Source organism: Chenopodium quinoa, unplaced genomic scaffold (assembly GCF_001683475.1).
Source record: "Chenopodium quinoa cultivar QQ74 unplaced genomic scaffold, ASM168347v1, whole genome shotgun sequence".
NCBI lineage: Eukaryota > Viridiplantae > Streptophyta > Magnoliopsida > Caryophyllales > Amaranthaceae > Chenopodium > Chenopodium quinoa.
In genome coordinates, this window is record NW_018744593.1 from 4,144,209 (window position 1) to 4,161,349 (window position 17,141).

General features: G+C 37.2%; 2 protein-coding genes across 2 annotated transcripts; both read left to right on the forward strand.

The window, feature by feature from the left end:
- Positions 1-5,135: 5,135 nt before the first annotated feature.
- On the forward strand, positions 5,136-5,606 carry LOC110699841. The gene has a single exon (XM_021877354.1). The coding sequence runs from the start codon at positions 5,136-5,138 to the stop codon at positions 5,604-5,606; it is 471 nt and encodes a 156-aa protein (XP_021733046.1).
- A 39-nt stretch (positions 5,607-5,645) lies between these two features.
- On the forward strand, positions 5,646-6,700 carry LOC110699842. The gene is made up of 2 exons (XM_021877355.1): positions 5,646-6,121; positions 6,652-6,700. The coding sequence occupies exons 1-2, from the start codon at positions 5,646-5,648 to the stop codon at positions 6,698-6,700; spliced, it is 525 nt and encodes a 174-aa protein (XP_021733047.1).
- Positions 6,701-17,141: the final 10,441 nt, after the last annotated feature.

Below are 17,141 nucleotides of genomic sequence, written 5' to 3' on the forward strand. Positions count from 1 at the left end.
GAACAACACAACGAGGGTTATGAAAACGGGTTCAAAGTTGCTCGCCGCCTTGCGATTCATGCTGAACCAAATATCAACTGGGATTTGGCTGAGGAATGGTCTATGGACCTCCCCACCCAAACATGCAGCGTCCTCATCCTAATGAGCTTGCTTTACTTACTCGGCTAGCCGCAAAGGAAGCTTTGGCATCAGATGATGATGATGAGGAAGAGAAAGCTGAGACTCAGGTTCTGGATGCTGCCAGGACTTCTATGTCTTCTGTTGCTGACACTGAAAAGGTTCCTGATGCTCATGTGGCAGACGCTAATGCATAGGAAATCGGGCAATCGTCCGCAGAATCTTGCGGCTCTACATGTGCTTGAATGCTGACACATCGTTTCTGCTCTTTTGCCTTTTTTTCAGCTTGCCATCTGTACAAAATACTCTTTATTAGTTTTTGTCTAAGTTTGTACTAAGTTTGGCAGCTGTGTGTCCGCGTGTGGGCGGCTGCCGGTTTAGAGTTCTCTTTATTGTTTTATTCTCCAAACTATGATTTCTTTTGATTGGAATTATCTCAAGTATACAAATCCGGTTTGGGAGTTTTTTAAAATGAATGTCGATTGGTTTTTCATAGCTTCCCTCTGTTTTCGCCTAATTGCTTTAGTTTTACTTTTTGTTTGTTTTCTTGGACTTTCTCAACATGTTGCCAAGTACATAGCTTCAGCCTAGAATTTTGGTTTTTCATACCTTAACTTTGGTCGTACTATATTATTGAAAACATCTACTCTGAATCTTAATTCTAGAAGTTCCATATTTTCCTTCGCCCAATCAAGCTGGTTTGGTTTTTGTAGATTATGAATTTAGTATTAGTAATTAATTTAATTCATTTCAAAAGTATGAAGTTATAAAATTAATAAATGTTAGGATTGATCGAGCTACTGAAAGATGTTTACGTTTTATTATTTAGCAACAAGCACATAAAGTTATATTGCTAATCCAGCTCTGATTGCACTTTTTTGCATAATGAGTATGAAGGAGATCATGTAGTAAATTTTAGTTAATGGGAGATCATGTCGTAAATTTTAAAAGTAATTACTGTAAATTAATTTCATTATATTATAATATTTCTGTACATAGTTAAAGCTTCGGACATGGCAGAGTTCTTGAAGCTTTGCTACGACATTTCAACCTTGTATCGTTGCGGCTTGGACCTCGGCTAAGAGACTCGGTCTCGGCAACACATAGGATTTGGCGGCCCGGATTAGCTTTGGCTGGGACTCGGTAATTAGACGTTGTGAGCTGAAACACCTTCGGCAAGTCTCGGCAAAGATGTTTGAGCCATCCAGAATTACTTTTTAGACGGTACTGACTACTTAAACGCTTTCGACAAACCTCAGCAAATGACAAGGTTTCATCATCTAATTTTAGTTAATGGAAAAGGTAAAATGGTATCTCCAAAGTATGGGGTAGATCATATAGTAAATTTTAAAAGTAATTATTATGAATTAATATTATTATATTATAATATTTTTGTATACAGTTGAAGCTTCGGCCATAATATCCGAACTACTATGGGGGGCCGAGTTTCTGTTATGCACGTACTATTCAGTGACTGTGCCTTGAACCGTTGAGGCTTGGACCTCGGTCTCGGTAACACCTTGGATCCGACAGCTCTTAAAAGCTGTGGCTGAGCCTCGGCAATCAGAGGTAGTGTGCTAAAACACCTTCGGCAAATCTCGGCAATGGTGTTTGCGTCAACCAAAGCTACTTTTTAGCCAGTACTGACTACTAAGACACCTTCGGGAAACCTATGCAATTGACAAGGTGTAATCATCTTTCTTCTTTTTTGTTTTCTGGGTTTAATTTAATTTGAGTAATCAAATTTCCCCTCTTTTTTAATAATAATTCTAAATTTTAAAAGGGTGGTTCAGTTGATTGCGAAAACAGGTTTGTGTTTATCAATTTACGGTATCAAATCATTTGATGGCGGCTTTGTATTACCTTTTGAAGGTGCTCCCACTTATACAGTATATGATTTTTTTGGGTTCAGTAATTTACAACCAAAAAAAAAAAAAGAAAAATAAACAAAAAAAACTGGGTATTGGGATTAAATGACTTGAACTCCAATTAAGTTGAAATATTTCACCTTGGATTCGGCAGCTCGAACTAGCTTTGGCTGGGCCTCGGCAATCAGAGGTTGTGAGCTAAAACAATTTCAGCAAACCTCAGCAATGGTGTTTGAGTCGTACAAAACTACTTTTTAGATAGTGCTGACTACTAAAACGCTTTCGGCAAATCTCGGTAATTGACAAGGTTTTATCATCTAATTTTAGTTAATGCAAAAGGTAAAATGGTATCTCTAAAGTATGAGGGAGATCATGTAGTAAATTTTAAAAGTAATTATTGTGAATTAATTTTATTATATTATAATATTTCTGTATATAGTTGAAGCTTCGGCCATGGCATTAGCTTGAAGCTTTGTTCCGGCCTTTCAACCTTGAATCGTTGCAGCTTGGACCTCGGCTAAGAGTCTATGTCTCGGCAACACCATTGTTTCGGCGGCTCGAACTAGCTTCGGCTGGGCCTTGGCAAACAGAGGTTATGAGCTGAAACAATTTCAGCAAACCTCGGCAATGGTGTTTGAGCCGTACAAAACTACTTTTTAGACGGTACTGACTACTTAAACGCTTTCGGCAAACCTCAAACTCATTGTATTTGTCACTATTATGGGTGCTATGATCTACTACAATATCCACTGTTATTCCCCCATGGTGAATGTGGATGGACTCAAAATCTTAAGAAACAGGTTTGTGCTGGGAAAAAGCATACAAATCAAGTTCCAGATCCTATAACTTCTTGCGTAGTTCATACCGTGCAAAATTTTTTGGATGAAGAAGAATCACGTAAGTGTTTGTTATATACGTATATTATATTTTATTTTAAAACATTTATTTGTGATATACATTTTTAGTAGTTTCTTTTTTCTTCTGCAAAATGTAGGTGCTGTTAAACACATAACAAGAGCTGATAAATATATTTCTCCAAGAGAATACTATGCCTACAAATTACAAATTAGGCCCAAAAATATGCTCCTAAGAGGTGGAAGATGTTTTCAGCAGTTTGTTGTTGACATGTATGTCAAGATAGAGAATTTAAGGCTCGATTATCTACGAAACAATCAAGATATAATTAGAGCTGATCTTTATCAAGGTATTCTTGATAGTGTGTTAGGTGGAGAGACAGATGCTTCGAAGATTGGACATCTTGTTGTTTTGCCTCCATCGTTCCTTGGGTGTCCTAGAGATCTTAAACGTCGATATCTAAATGCAATGGCATTAGTTCAGAGGTATGGCAAGCCGGATTTGTTTATTACCATGACATGCAATGCAAATTGGCCGAAAAGACAGTGTTAACTACAACCTGGAGAGAAAGCACAAGATAGGCCAGATATAGTGGCTCGGATATTCCGTGCTAAATTATTGGCGTTATAAAAAAGATTAAGAAAGAAAAACTCTTTGGTGAAGTGGCAGTAATGATCTATGTTGTTGAGTTCCAAAAGAGGGCATTACCACATGCACATTTTTTAATAATACTGAAACGTGACTTCAAAATAAGAGGCCCAAAAGAGTATGATAAATTTGTTTGTGCTGAAATCTCGTTGTTTGATAATCCTCATCTTCGTAAAGTTGTCTTAACTCATATGATGCACGGGCCTTGCGGCAAGCTGAATCCAAAATGTCCTTGCATGAAAATGGATGGGAGAAAGTTAGTCTGTAAAAATGGATATCCAAAAGACTACAATTTTGAAACAGCAAACAACAAAGATGGATATCCTATATATAGGAGAAGACAAATAGGTGAAAAGGTGAAAATCAGATGAGCCGAGCTAGATAACCAATGGGTAGTACCTTACAATCCATATTTACTACTCATGTTTGACTGTCATATTAATGTTGAGGTATGCTCAACTATCAAAGCAGTAAAATATTTGTACAAATACGTTTACAAAGGGCACGATCGAATATCATTCAAGATATCTGCCACAAATGATAATAAAGTTGATGAAATTGAACAATTTGAATCTGGCAGGTTGGTATTGATTATTTAGTTTGCATTATTAGATTTTGTTTCGTATCATTTCTAATATTTCATTGGAACTGAGTGATTTTAAATTGTTAGGTGGGTATCCCCATGTGAAGGAGTATGGCGAATATTTGGGTTTGATTTGTATGAAATCTATCCTCCTGTTATGCCGTTGCCTATACATCTTCCGTATATGCAATCCATTGCTGTAAGACCACATGAAAATCTCAAACGGGTAGTGAGAGATCCTAAGCGTTCACGTACACCATTGACAGAATACTTTGCAATGAATTTTACAATTAATGGTGGCATTAACCTTTTATATGGTGAATTTCCAGAGCACTACAGATGGGATGCAAGTACAAAGGAATGGAAAGGCAGGAAAAATACACTAACTGTTGTTGGGAGGATATCGTTTGTCTTACCTGCTGAAGGTGAACGTTATTTTCTATGACTTTTACTGCTTAATATACGAAATTCAACATCTTTTTCAGACTTATGTACGGTTGATAATTATGTCTGTGCTACATTTCAAGAAACTGCTAAACGACTTGGTCTTTTAGAAGACGATGATGCTGCATCTATTTGCCTGGCTGAAGCTGCAGAGGTACAGTTACCAGGTGCTTTTAGACGACTATTTGCAACAGTTCTGATATTTTTTCAACCGAGCGATCCATCTGCTTTATGGGAAAAATATTACACATCGTTGTCAGAAGATTTTAGGTATCAATTCAAGGATTGTACCGAAAAAATAAAACAGCTGACTGTCAGTTTGTTAGAACAACATCTTGAATCAATTGGTAAATCACTAAAAACTTTTGGGCTAGATCATCTAAGTTATAATGTCAGTGATGAGTTTAGAAAAACGAGAGATATAGCAGATGCTTTAAATACAGCTATTCTTGAAGAATTCATAAATTCAAAAGAACGTTTGAATCCAGCTCAATTGAAAGAATTTGATTACATAATGAAACACGTCAATGAGGGAAAAGGAGGTGCTTTTTTTTATTGATGGACCAGGTGGCACGGGAAAGATATTTTTATACAATTGTTTATATGTAGAAATTCGAATAATGAATAAAATTGTGTTGCCAACTGCATTATCTGGAATAGCAGCATCAAATCTCCCTTCAGGCAGAACAGCTTATTCAAGATTTAAAATACCAGTTGATCATAAGAGTTGTTTTACATGTGATGTGCCAAAACAAAGTAGTTTAGCACATTTAATAAAAGAGACAACTTTGATTATCTGGGATGAGGCTTCTATGACCAACAAGGCGAATTTACAGGCCCTTGATTTGCTGTTACAAGATATCTGTGAAAATACAACACTTTTTGGTGGTAAGCTTATCATTTTTGGCGGAGATTTTAGACAGGTTCTACCAATTGTACCTCAAAAGACCTTAAGACAAGCTGTTGAATCAAGCATTATCGCTTCATATATCTGGCCATCTCTGAAAAGATTTAAATTAACAGAAAATCAGCGAGCTCGTGAAGATCTTGCATTCTGTTCGTTTTTGTTATCTCTTGGCAACGGTGAATAACAAACAAATGAGTGTGGTTATGTACAACTGCCTGATGGAATGATTCGACATTGGGATATGGAAAAGGATCCCATTTTGGAGATTATAAAAGCAACATTTCCAGAAGTTGAGAAAGCAACAAGTACATCAGATATCTTTATAGATATGGCAATTTTAACTCCGATGAATGACGATGTGGATATGGTGAATTCAGTTTTGATTAACCAGTTTCCAGGAGAAAAAGTGGTTTATAAAAGTTTTGATGTAATGCTCAATGATACATGCAGTATCTATCCGATGGAGTTTAATAAACTTTGCCCAGGGGGGATGAGTTCCCATGAGCTTGTCCTTAAAAAGGATTGTCCAGTGCTTTTGTTATGCAATATAATGCCTTCTGAAGGGCTCTGTAATGGAACGAGATTGATTTGTAAGACTTTTATGCCCAACATTATTGTCTGTGAAATTTCTGTTGGACAATACAAAGGTAAAACTGATTTTGTGCATCGAGCAACTTTACGCCCTCCAGCAAATAGCAGGTATCCATTTAATTTTGAAAGGAAATAATTTCCAATTAAATTATGTTTTTCCCTGACGATTAATAAATCACAAGGGCAGACGTTGAATCAAGTTTTGATATATCTTCCTCGGCCGTGTTTTTCACATGGTCAACTGTATGTGGCTTTATCTCGGGCTAAAAGCTGAAAATGTTGTTGTGTATACTATGAAACCACCTTAAGGGTATCACATAAACTCAGTTAGAAATGTAGTATCTTTTGATATTTTGATGTATTCGCAAATAATTTAGCATTAAACATTTAAGTTGTTGTTTAGTGTTATTGATACAATGTTTTTTGTTCTAATACCTTATATAAATAATGTACAATTATAACAATAGATTACACTATACATTGTATTATTGCATATGCTTTTGATCATCACAACAAAGTTGTATTATATTTAAAACATTATTGCTTTGAAGTTTGAGAGCATACCTTTTAATAATTTCAAATTTATTTAGCAAAAATATATTATAATTGATATACATTATGATTTCAAAATTTTTTAGGTTCAACATAATTGGGCATGGTAAAAGTTATTTGAAACCAAAAATTTGAAATCCCAATGCCATGTCAATGACATTTGATCCCAATGCCGTGTTTAGGCATAAGGCCAAATATTTATTTTGGCGAAATTGGTTTAGCCTATATTTGGTTTAGTCTATGTTTTTTGCACTTTGTTAAGCACTTCTCTAAATATGAGAAGTCACCTACACTAACAACCGAATACCAATATGTGCGTAATGTTTGCCAACCAACTCTGTATCATATGTTTCTTGCACTCTGTCAAGCACTTTTTTTCCAACACCTTTCCCTTAAAAACGTTTTGGGTTTAACCTAATTTGGCATGGCACCTACACTAACAAAAGAATACCAAAGTGTGCACAATGTTTGCCAACCAACTCTGTATCATATGTTTCTTGCACTCTATCGAACACTTTTCTTCCGACACTTTTCCCTTCAAAACGTTTTAGGTTTAACGTAATTTGGCATGGTAAAAGAAATTTGAAATCAAAGACCTTTAATTCCAATGTCGTATCAACGACATTTGATCCCAATGTCTATACATGCACAATGTTTGCCATTGAACTCAGTATCATATTTACTTTGGCGATTTTAATTTAGCCTATATTTGATTTAGTATATGTTTCTTGCACTTGTCAAGCGCTTTTCTAAATATGTGAAGTCACGTACACTTACGAAATTTTTTTAAAATGTGTATAATGTTTGCTAACCAACTTCGTATAACTTTTTTCTTACGCTTTGTGAAGCAATTTCCTTCCGACAACTTTCCCTTTGAAGCGCTTTGGGTTTAACATAATTTGTCATGGTAAAAGACATTTGAAATTAAAGATCTTTAATCCCAATGTCGTATCAATGGCATTTGATCCTAATGACTATATATGCACAATGTTTACCAACCAACTCAGTATCATATGTTTCTTGCACTTTGTTAAGCACTTTTATTGTGTCACTTTTCCCTTCAAAGCATTTTAGTTCAATATAATTAGGCGTGGTAAAGGACATTTGAAACCAATGACCTTTAATTCCAATGTTGGGCAAACCAGTGCCGTGTCTAGGCATAAGGCCACATATTTACTTTGGCAAATTTGGTTTAGTCTATATTTGATTAAGCCTGTGTTTTTTGCATTTTGTCAAGAACTTTTCTTCCGACACCTTTCCCTTCAAAACGTTTTAGGTTTAACCTAAATAGGCATGGTAAAAGACATTTTACACCAAAGACCTTTAATCACAGTGCCTTGTCAATGACATCTGATTCCAATGTCTAAATATGCACAATGTTTCCCAATGTCGTGTCAATGACATTTGATCCCAATGTCGTTTCTATGCATGAGGCCACATATTTAATTTGGCAAATTTGGTTTACCCTATATTTGATTTAGCCTATGTTGCTTGCACTTTGTCAATCACTTTTCTTCTGATACCTTTTCTTTTAAAACGTATTTTGTTCAATATAATTAAGCCTGGTTAAAGACATTTGAAACCAAAGACTTTTGATCCTAATGCCGTGTTAAAAGCATCTGAACAAAACAACTACAAACAAACTCTGTGTCGTATGTTTTTTGTACTCTGTTAGACATTTTTCTTCCGATTCATTGTTCTTTAATATTAACAACCAAAATATAATTTGCCTGATTACCAAATACCACAAATGATTGCACTTTGAAATTGATGGAATTTGGGTAATTTCAACGGTTACTACCGTCATTAATGAGAGTAATAAAGGAGTTGAGAGGTTTAGTGGGTAGTTATTTTTAGGAAAATGTGTTTAATAATAGTTTAGTGGGAATCATGGCAGTTTGTTAACTATTAAAGTTCCGAAATTTAGAAGCCCATAGTTAAACACTTCCTCCGCCATTCACTAATCACTTTTTCGCAAACACAACCCTAGAAATCGCAAATTTCCTTCCCAAAATTGAATTTCCATCCCAAATTCCTGTTAATCCAAGGTTTACTTCTGAATCCGAGACTCCAACGTACAAGACCGGCGAATTTCGAGCTAGGTATAGGTAATTACCGATGAAATTCTTCCGGATTTGTTTAAATTTTTGTAATTTCCATTTTGGTTCGATTTTCCTTCGAAAATATGGTTAGAGACCGGGATTTGGGCAAAAGGCCCATCACTGCTGAAGGAGAAGAAGCTGAGAGGCCACAAGTTCTTTCTCCAGGTCATCGGCGTAAACAGCCGCTTGGTCGGATGCCACCTCTTAGCCACACTGCTACAGTTCCCAGTACGGAGGAAAGGGAACCTACAAGCGATTCTCCGATATCGGTTGTACCATTGGCATCAGCTAGACCATTTGCCTCTGTGACGTTCAGGGAGTGGGAAGAGCCTACTTCATTTGCAAGTGGTGCTGTGCATGGGCCTCGGTGTCTGCTAGAAGGTGCTAAAGAATGGTACAACCCTACTGAAAATTCGGGACTTGCGACTACTGCTCCGTACAAATGGTGGATTGTACAGAATGCCCGCCATCGCTTTGTCGAGCAAATCGAAATTTTTACGGGATTTATGAACAGGATGGGTACTGGTGCCGAATGCCAGTTTTAGAAGATAGAATCCACAGACCGCCGCCTAGGTATGTTGGAGTTTACATCAGGCAAATACAGTTAGGGCTGAGATTTCCTCTTCATCACTTCGTAACGAAAGTGTTGAATGGATACAACATTGCGTTGTGCCAGCTAATAACCCCGTTCAGCATCCGGCGGGTAATGACATTTTTATGGGTTGCCCTTTTTTATGGGTTTGACCCTAGCATACACGTATTTCGGCAATTACATAATTTGGTGTCGAACAGACAGTCTTCCGAACCTCATGGCCCTGGATGGTGGCGCATTGAAGCAAAACGAACTACTTTGACCACTTGGCCGAATGATACCTCGGATAAAGATTAGAGGGGTCAATGGATTTGGGTGAGGGCTCCGTCTGAAGAAGAGCATGTTAACTATTTTAGAGGGCCGAGACATTTGAGGATGCCTGATCCAAAAATGTCTGCTATCGGTCCTGATGAATTTTCGATCGAAGATAATGAGCTGCTAAAACTCTTTGCAAAAGTGGCTACGGGAAGACGGGGGCGAGAAAAATACATTCCGGCCACTTGGCTCCCTTTCTATCACTATATCTTCCAAGAGAAGATATTAGCTGCCGTCGGCCTCAGCCGAAAATACCAAGATGGTAAGAATCTCGGTTGGGGCCGAAGGCTCGTTCTTGTTTTTTTGTGTATTTGTTGAAATTGTTGTTGTTTGTTTTGTTATTTTTTTTTTTTTGACTTCTTTCATTTTGGATTTTCAGTGCTGTATTAGACGAACTGCGGCTTGAACTACAGACATCTGGGCATCAACACCGAAAGAAAAGTGACCAAGAGAAATCCTCAAATCACTCCTCCTTCCGATAGAGCCCTTACGCTGCGCGTGTCTCAGCTAGACATAGTCAGTTCAATTGAATACTCCAAGTAGAAGCCTTGGTACTTGAAACGTGACCCATTTTTTCTTTTGGGTCCTGAAAAGCAAATTCTAGCCACTGCTGCTACTGTTGAAGCCGGTATTTCTGAGTCTAACTCTGAGGCCGAGGACGATGCCAGTTTTGAAGAGGACGACTTGGTGAAAACTTCGGTGAGCACAAGCTTATCCTTTGCTCTGTTTTGCTTCAAATTTCTTCTAAGTATGAAACTTCAGTACATATGTTTCCCAATTTGTAAGCATGATGTTTCGGCTATGCCATGCATGTTGCATGTATTTTTCCTAATTTGAAAGAACTTTGCTAAGTATAGTATTTCGGATGCATGTTGTTTGCTGACTGCTCAGTCTGTGAGAACTTAAACAGCTATAAAACTTTGGTAGCCTTTCTCTTATGACTTGCTTGATTTGCGTAATTATAGTAGTCTTCCTATCTAAGTATAAAACTTCAGCACGTACGTTTCCAAAGTTATAAGCATGTTGTTTCGGCTTTGCTATGCATGTTGCATGTATCTTTCCTAAGTTGAAAGAACTTTGCTAAGTATAGTATTTTGGGTGCATGTTGTTTGCTGACTGCTCAACCTGTGAGAACTTAAACAACTATAGAATTTTGGTAGCCTTTCTCTTATGACTTGCTTGATATGCGTTTCTCTTGTGAGAACTTAAACAACTATAGAACTTTGGTAGTCTTCCTATCTATACATTGTTTTTTTTTTTTTTTGGATAATGCTAATACGTAATTCTCCACTCTCTTATGACTTGCTTGATTTGCGTAATTTTAGTAATCTTCCTAACTAGGTATGAAACTTCAGCACGTACGTTTCCCAATTTATAAGCATGTTGTTTCGGCTTCGCTATGCATGGCGCATATATCTTTCCTAATTTGAAAGAAATTTGCTAAGTATAGTCTTTCGGGTGCATATTGTTTGCTTACTGCTCAGCCTGTGAGAACTTAAACAACTATAGAATTTTGGTAGCCTTTCTCTTATGACTTGCTTGGTATGCCTTTCTCTTGTGAGAAGTTAAAAAACTATAAAACTATAGAACTTTGGTAGTCTTCCTATCTATACATTATTTTTGTTTTTTTTTTGGATTATGTTGATACGTACTTCTACACCATCTGAATCTTTTGTCGCAGAGTGACGAAGCAAAAGTAGAGGCACGACAAAAAGAGTCTTCATGGGATATCTCTTCTTCAGACAACAAAGTCGAAGGGATGGCTAGGAAGAGAAAGCCTAGGGTCGTTGTCAACCTAGGCCAATTTCCCTTAGAAGATACTTCTCCATCGCCGAAAAGGTCTCGGCGAAACGATGGTCCAGGGGAAGTGTCCATGGAGAAAACTCCATATCTTTCTTCTGCTCGGAACCCAGATGAAGAGGTCCAGCAGAAACCTCCTTCTCCGATGCCTCGAGACGATGGTCCAGGGAAAGTGTCCAAGGAGAAAATTTCAAATCCTTCTTCAGCTCGGAACCCAGATGAAGAGGTCCAGTAGAAACCTCCTTCTCCGATGCCTCATCTGTCTCAACATTCGACAACCCCTTTTGACGAAGAAATTCAAAGGCAGGCTGATGCCTTCATCACAAACATTGGGGACGACGATGTGTTGCTTCTAGAAGTGAGGCCAGAAAATTTTAAAGACGCGATTAGTGTGTCAACGAGCCTCGACAGGTAGATGTGCCAACTTTCCCTCATCACGGAAAAAAATGAGCTGAAGCAGTCTGAACTTGAGGCTGAGATCAAACGTCTGAAGAACTCAATCTCAGCTAAAGACCTGAATTTATCAGAGATTCAAAGCCAACTTCAAATTGAGAGGGATGCTACTGCTGAGACCAGGGCTGACTTGGAAAGTGCGAGGAAGCTGCTGAAGACCCAGATTTACACCTAGGAACAACACAACGAGGGTTATGAAAACGGGTTCAAAGTTGCTCGCCGCCTTGCGATTCATGCTGAACCAAATATCAACTGGGATTTGGCTGAGGAATGGTCTATGGACCTCCCCACCCAAACATGCAGCGTCCTCATCCTAATGAGCTTGCTTTACTTACTCGGCTAGCCGCAAAGGAAGCTTTGGCCTCAGATGATGATGATGAGGAAGAGAAAGCTGAGACTCAGGTTCTGGATGCTGCCAGGACTTCTATGTCTTCTGTTGCTGACACTGAAAAGGTTCCTGATGCTCATGTGGCAGACGCTAATGCATAGGAAATCGGGCAATCGTCCGCAGAATCTTGCGGCTCTACATGTGCTTGAATGCTGACACATCGTTTCTGCTCTTTTGCCTTTTTTTTCAGCTTGCCATCTGTACAAAATACTCTTTATTAGTTTTTGTCTAAGTTTGTACTAAGTTTGGCAGCTGTGTGTCCGCGTGTGGGCGGCTGCCGGTTTAGAGTTCTCTTTATTGTTTTATTCTCCAAACTATGATTTCTTTTGATTGGAATTATCTCAAGTATACAAATCCGGTTTGGGAGTTTTTTAAAATGAATGTCGATTGGTTTTTCATAGCTTCCCTCTATTTTCGCCTAATTGCTTTAGTTTTACTTTTTGTTTGTTTTCTTGGACTTTCTCAACATGTTGCCAAGTACATAGCTTCAGCCTAGAATTTTGGTTTTTCATACCTTAACTTTGGTCGTACTATACTATTGAAAACATCTACTCTGAATCTTAATTCTAGAAGTTCCATATTTTCCTTCGCCCAATCAAGCTGGTTTGGTTTTTGTAGATTATGAATTTAGTATTAGTAATTAATTTAATTCATTTCAAAAGTATGAAGTTATAAAATTAATAAATGTTAGGATTGATCGAGCTACTGAAAGATGTTTACGTTTTATTATTTAGCAACAAGCACATAAAGTTATATTGCTAATCCAGCTCTGATTGCACTTTTTTGCATAATGAGTATGAAGGAGATCATGTAGTAAATTTTAGTTAATGGGAGATCATGTCGTAAATTTTAAAAGTAATTACTGTAAATTAATTTCATTATATTATAATATTTCTGTACATAGTTAAAGCTTCGGACATGGCAGAGTTCTTGAAGCTTTGCTACGACATTTCAACCTTGTATCGTTGCGGCTTGGACCTCGGCTAAGAGACTCGGTCTCGGCAACACATAGGATTTGGCGGCCCGGATTAGCTTTGGCTGGGACTCGGTAATTAGACGTTGTGAGCTGAAACACCTTCGGCAAGTCTCGGCAAAGATGTTTGAGCCATCCAGAATTACTTTTTTAGACGGTACTGACTACTTAAACGCTTTCGACAAACCTCAGCAAATGACAAGGTTTCATCATCTAATTTTAGTTAATGGAAAAGGTAAAATGGTATCTCCAAAGTATGGGGTAGATCATATAGTAAATTTTAAAAGTAATTATTATGAATTAATATTATTATATTATAATATTTTTGTATACAGTTGAAGCTTCGGCCATAATATCCGAACTACTATGGGGGGCCGAGTTTCTGTTATGCACGTACTATTCAGTGACTGTGCCTTGAACCGTTGAGGCTTGGACCTCGGTCTCGGCAACACCTTGGATCCGACAGCTCTTAAAAGCTGTGGCTGAGCCTCGGCAATCAGAGGTAGTGTGCTAAAACACCTTCGGCAAATCTCGGCAATGGTGTTTGCGTCAACCAAAGCTACTTTTTAGCCAGTACTGACTACTAAGACACCTTCGGCAAACCTATGCAATTGACAAGGTGTAATCATCTTTCTTCTTTTTTGTTTTCTGGGTTTAATTTAATTTGAGTAATCAAATTTCCCCTCTCTTTTAATAATAATTCTAAATTTTAAAAGGGTGGTTCAGTTGATTGCGAAAACAGGTTTGTGTTTATCAATTTACGGTATCAAATAATTTGATGGCGGCTTTGTATTACCTTTTGAAGGTGCTCCCACTTATACAGTATATGATTTTTTTGGGTTCAGTAATTTACAACCAAAAAAAAAAAAGAAAAATAAACAAAAAAAAACTGGGTATTGGGATTAAATGACTTGAACTCCAATTAAGTTGAAATATTTCACCTTGGATTTGGCAGCTCGAACTAGCTTTGGCTGGGCCTCGGCAATCAGAGGTTGTGAGCTGAAACAATTTCAGCAAACCTCAGCAATGGTGTTTGAGTCGTACAAAACTACTTTTTAGATAGTGCTGACTACTAAAACGCTTTCGGCAAATCTCGGTAATTGACAAGGTTTTATCATCTAATTTTAGTTAATGCAAAAGGTAAAATGGTATCTCTAAAGTATGAGGGAGATCATGTAGTAAATTTTAAAAGTAATTATTGTGAATTAATTTTATTATATTATAATATTTCTGTATATAGTTGAAGCTTCGGCCATGGCATTAGCTTGAAGCTTTGTTCCGGCCTTTCAACCTTGAATCGTTGCAGCTTGGACCTCGGCTAAGAGTCTATGTCTCGGCAACACCATTGTTTCGGCGGCTCGAACTAGCTTCGGCTGGGCCTTGGCAAACAGAGGTTATGAGCTGAAACAATTTCAGCAAACCTCGGCAATGGTGTTTGAGCCGTACAAAACTACTTTTTAGACGGTACTGACTACTTAAATGCTTTCGGCAAACCACAAACTCATTGTATTTGTCACTATTATGGGTGCTATGATCTACTACAATATCCACTGTTATTCCCCCATGGTGAATGTGGATGGACTCAAAATCTTAAGAAACAGGTTTGTGCTGGGAAAAAGCATACAAATCAAGTTCCAGATCCTATAACTTCTTGCGTAGTTCATACCGTGCAAAATTTTTTGGATGAAGAAGAATCACGTAAGTGTTTGTTATATACGTATATTATATTTTATTTTAAAACATTTATTTGTGATATACATTTTTAGTAGTTTCTTTTTTCTTCTGCAAAATGTAGGTGCTGTTAAACACATAACAAGAGCTGATAAATATATTTCTCCAAGAGAATACTATGCCTACAAATTACAAATTAGGCCCAAAAATATGCTCCTAAGAGGTGGAAGATGTTTTCAGCAGTTTGTTGTTGACATGTATGTCAAGATAGAGAATTTAAGGCTCGATTATCTACGAAACAATCAAGATATAATTAGAGCTGATCTTTATCAAGGTATTCTTGATAGTGTGTTAGGTGGAGAGACAGATGCTTCGAAGATTGGACATCTTGTTGTTTTGCCTCCATCGTTCCTTGGGTGTCCTAGAGATCTTAAACGTCGATATCTAAATGCAATGGCATTAGTTCAGAGGTATGGCAAGCCGGATTTGTTTATTACCATGACATGCAATGCAAATTGGCCGAAAAGACAGTGTTAACTACAACCTGGAGAGAAAGCACAAGATAGGCCAGATATAGTGGCTCGGATATTCCGTGCTAAATTATTGGCGTTATAAAAAAGATTAAGAAAGAAAAACTCTTTGGTGAAGTGGCAGTAATGATCTATGTTGTTGAGTTCCAAAAGAGGGCATTACCACATGCACATTTTTTAATAATACTGAAACGTGACTTCAAAATAAGAGGCCCAAAAGAGTATGATAAATTTGTTTGTGCTGAAATCTCGTTGTTTGATAATCCTCATCTTCGTAAAGTTGTCTTAACTCATTATGATGCACGGGCCTTGCGGCAAGCTGAATCCAAAATGTCCTTGCATGAAAATGGATGGGAGAAAGTTAGTCTGTAAAAATGGATATCCAAAAGACTACAATTTTGAAACAGCAAACAACAAAGATGGATATCCTATATATAGGAGAAGACAAATAGGTGAAAAGGTGAAAAATCAGATGAGCCGAGCTAGATAACCAATGGGTAGTACCTTACAATCCATATTTACTACTCATGTTTGACTGTCATATTAATGTTGAGGTATGCTCAACTATCAAAGCAGTAAAATATTTGTACAAATACGTTTACAAAGGGCACGATCGAATATCATTCAAGATATCTGCCACAAATGATAATAAAGTTGATGAAATTGAACAATTTGAATCTGGCAGGTTGGTATTGATTATTTAGTTTGCATTATTAGATTTTGTTTCGTATCATTTCTAATATTTCATTGGAACTGAGTGATTTTAAATTGTTAGGTGGGTATCCCCATGTGAAGGAGTATGGCGAATATTTGGGTTTGATTTGTATGAAATCTATCCTCCTGTTATGCCGTTGCCTATACATCTTCCGTATATGCAATCCATTGCTGTAAGACCACATGAAAATCTCAAACGGGTAGTGAGAGATCCTAAGCGTTCACGTACACCATTGACAGAATACTTTGCAATGAATTTTACAATTAATGGTGGCATTAACCTTTTATATGGTGAATTTCCAGAGCACTACAGATGGGATGCAAGTACAAAGGAATGGAAAGGCAGGAAAAATACACTAACTGTTGTTGGGAGGATATCGTTTGTCTTACCTGCTGAAGGTGAACGTTATTTTCTATGACTTTTACTGCTTAATATACGAAATTCAACATCTTTTTCAGACTTATGTACGGTTGATAATTATGTCTGTGCTACATTTCAAGAAACTGCTAAACGACTTGGTCTTTTAGAAGACGATGATGCTGCATCTATTTGCCTGGCTGAAGCTGCAGAGGTACAGTTACCAGGTGCTTTTAGACGACTATTTGCAACAGTTCTGATATTTTTTCAACCGAGCGATCCATCTGCTTTATGGGAAAAATATTACACATCGTTGTCAGAAGATTTTAGGTATCAATTCAAGGATTGTACCGAAAAAATAAAACAGCTGACTGTCAGTTTGTTAGAACAACATCTTGAATCAATTGGTAAATCACTAAAAACTTTTGGGCTAGATCATCTAAGTTATAATGTCAGTGATGAGTTTAGAAAAACGAGAGATATAGCAGATGCTTTAAATACAGCTATTCTTGAAGAATTCATAAATTCAAAAGAACGTTTGAATCCAGCTCAATTGAAAGAATTTGATTACATAATGAAACACGTCAATGAGGGAAAAGGAGGTGCTTTTTTTTATTGATGGACCAGGTGGCACGGGAAAGATATTTTTATACAATTGTTTATATGTAGAAATTCGAATA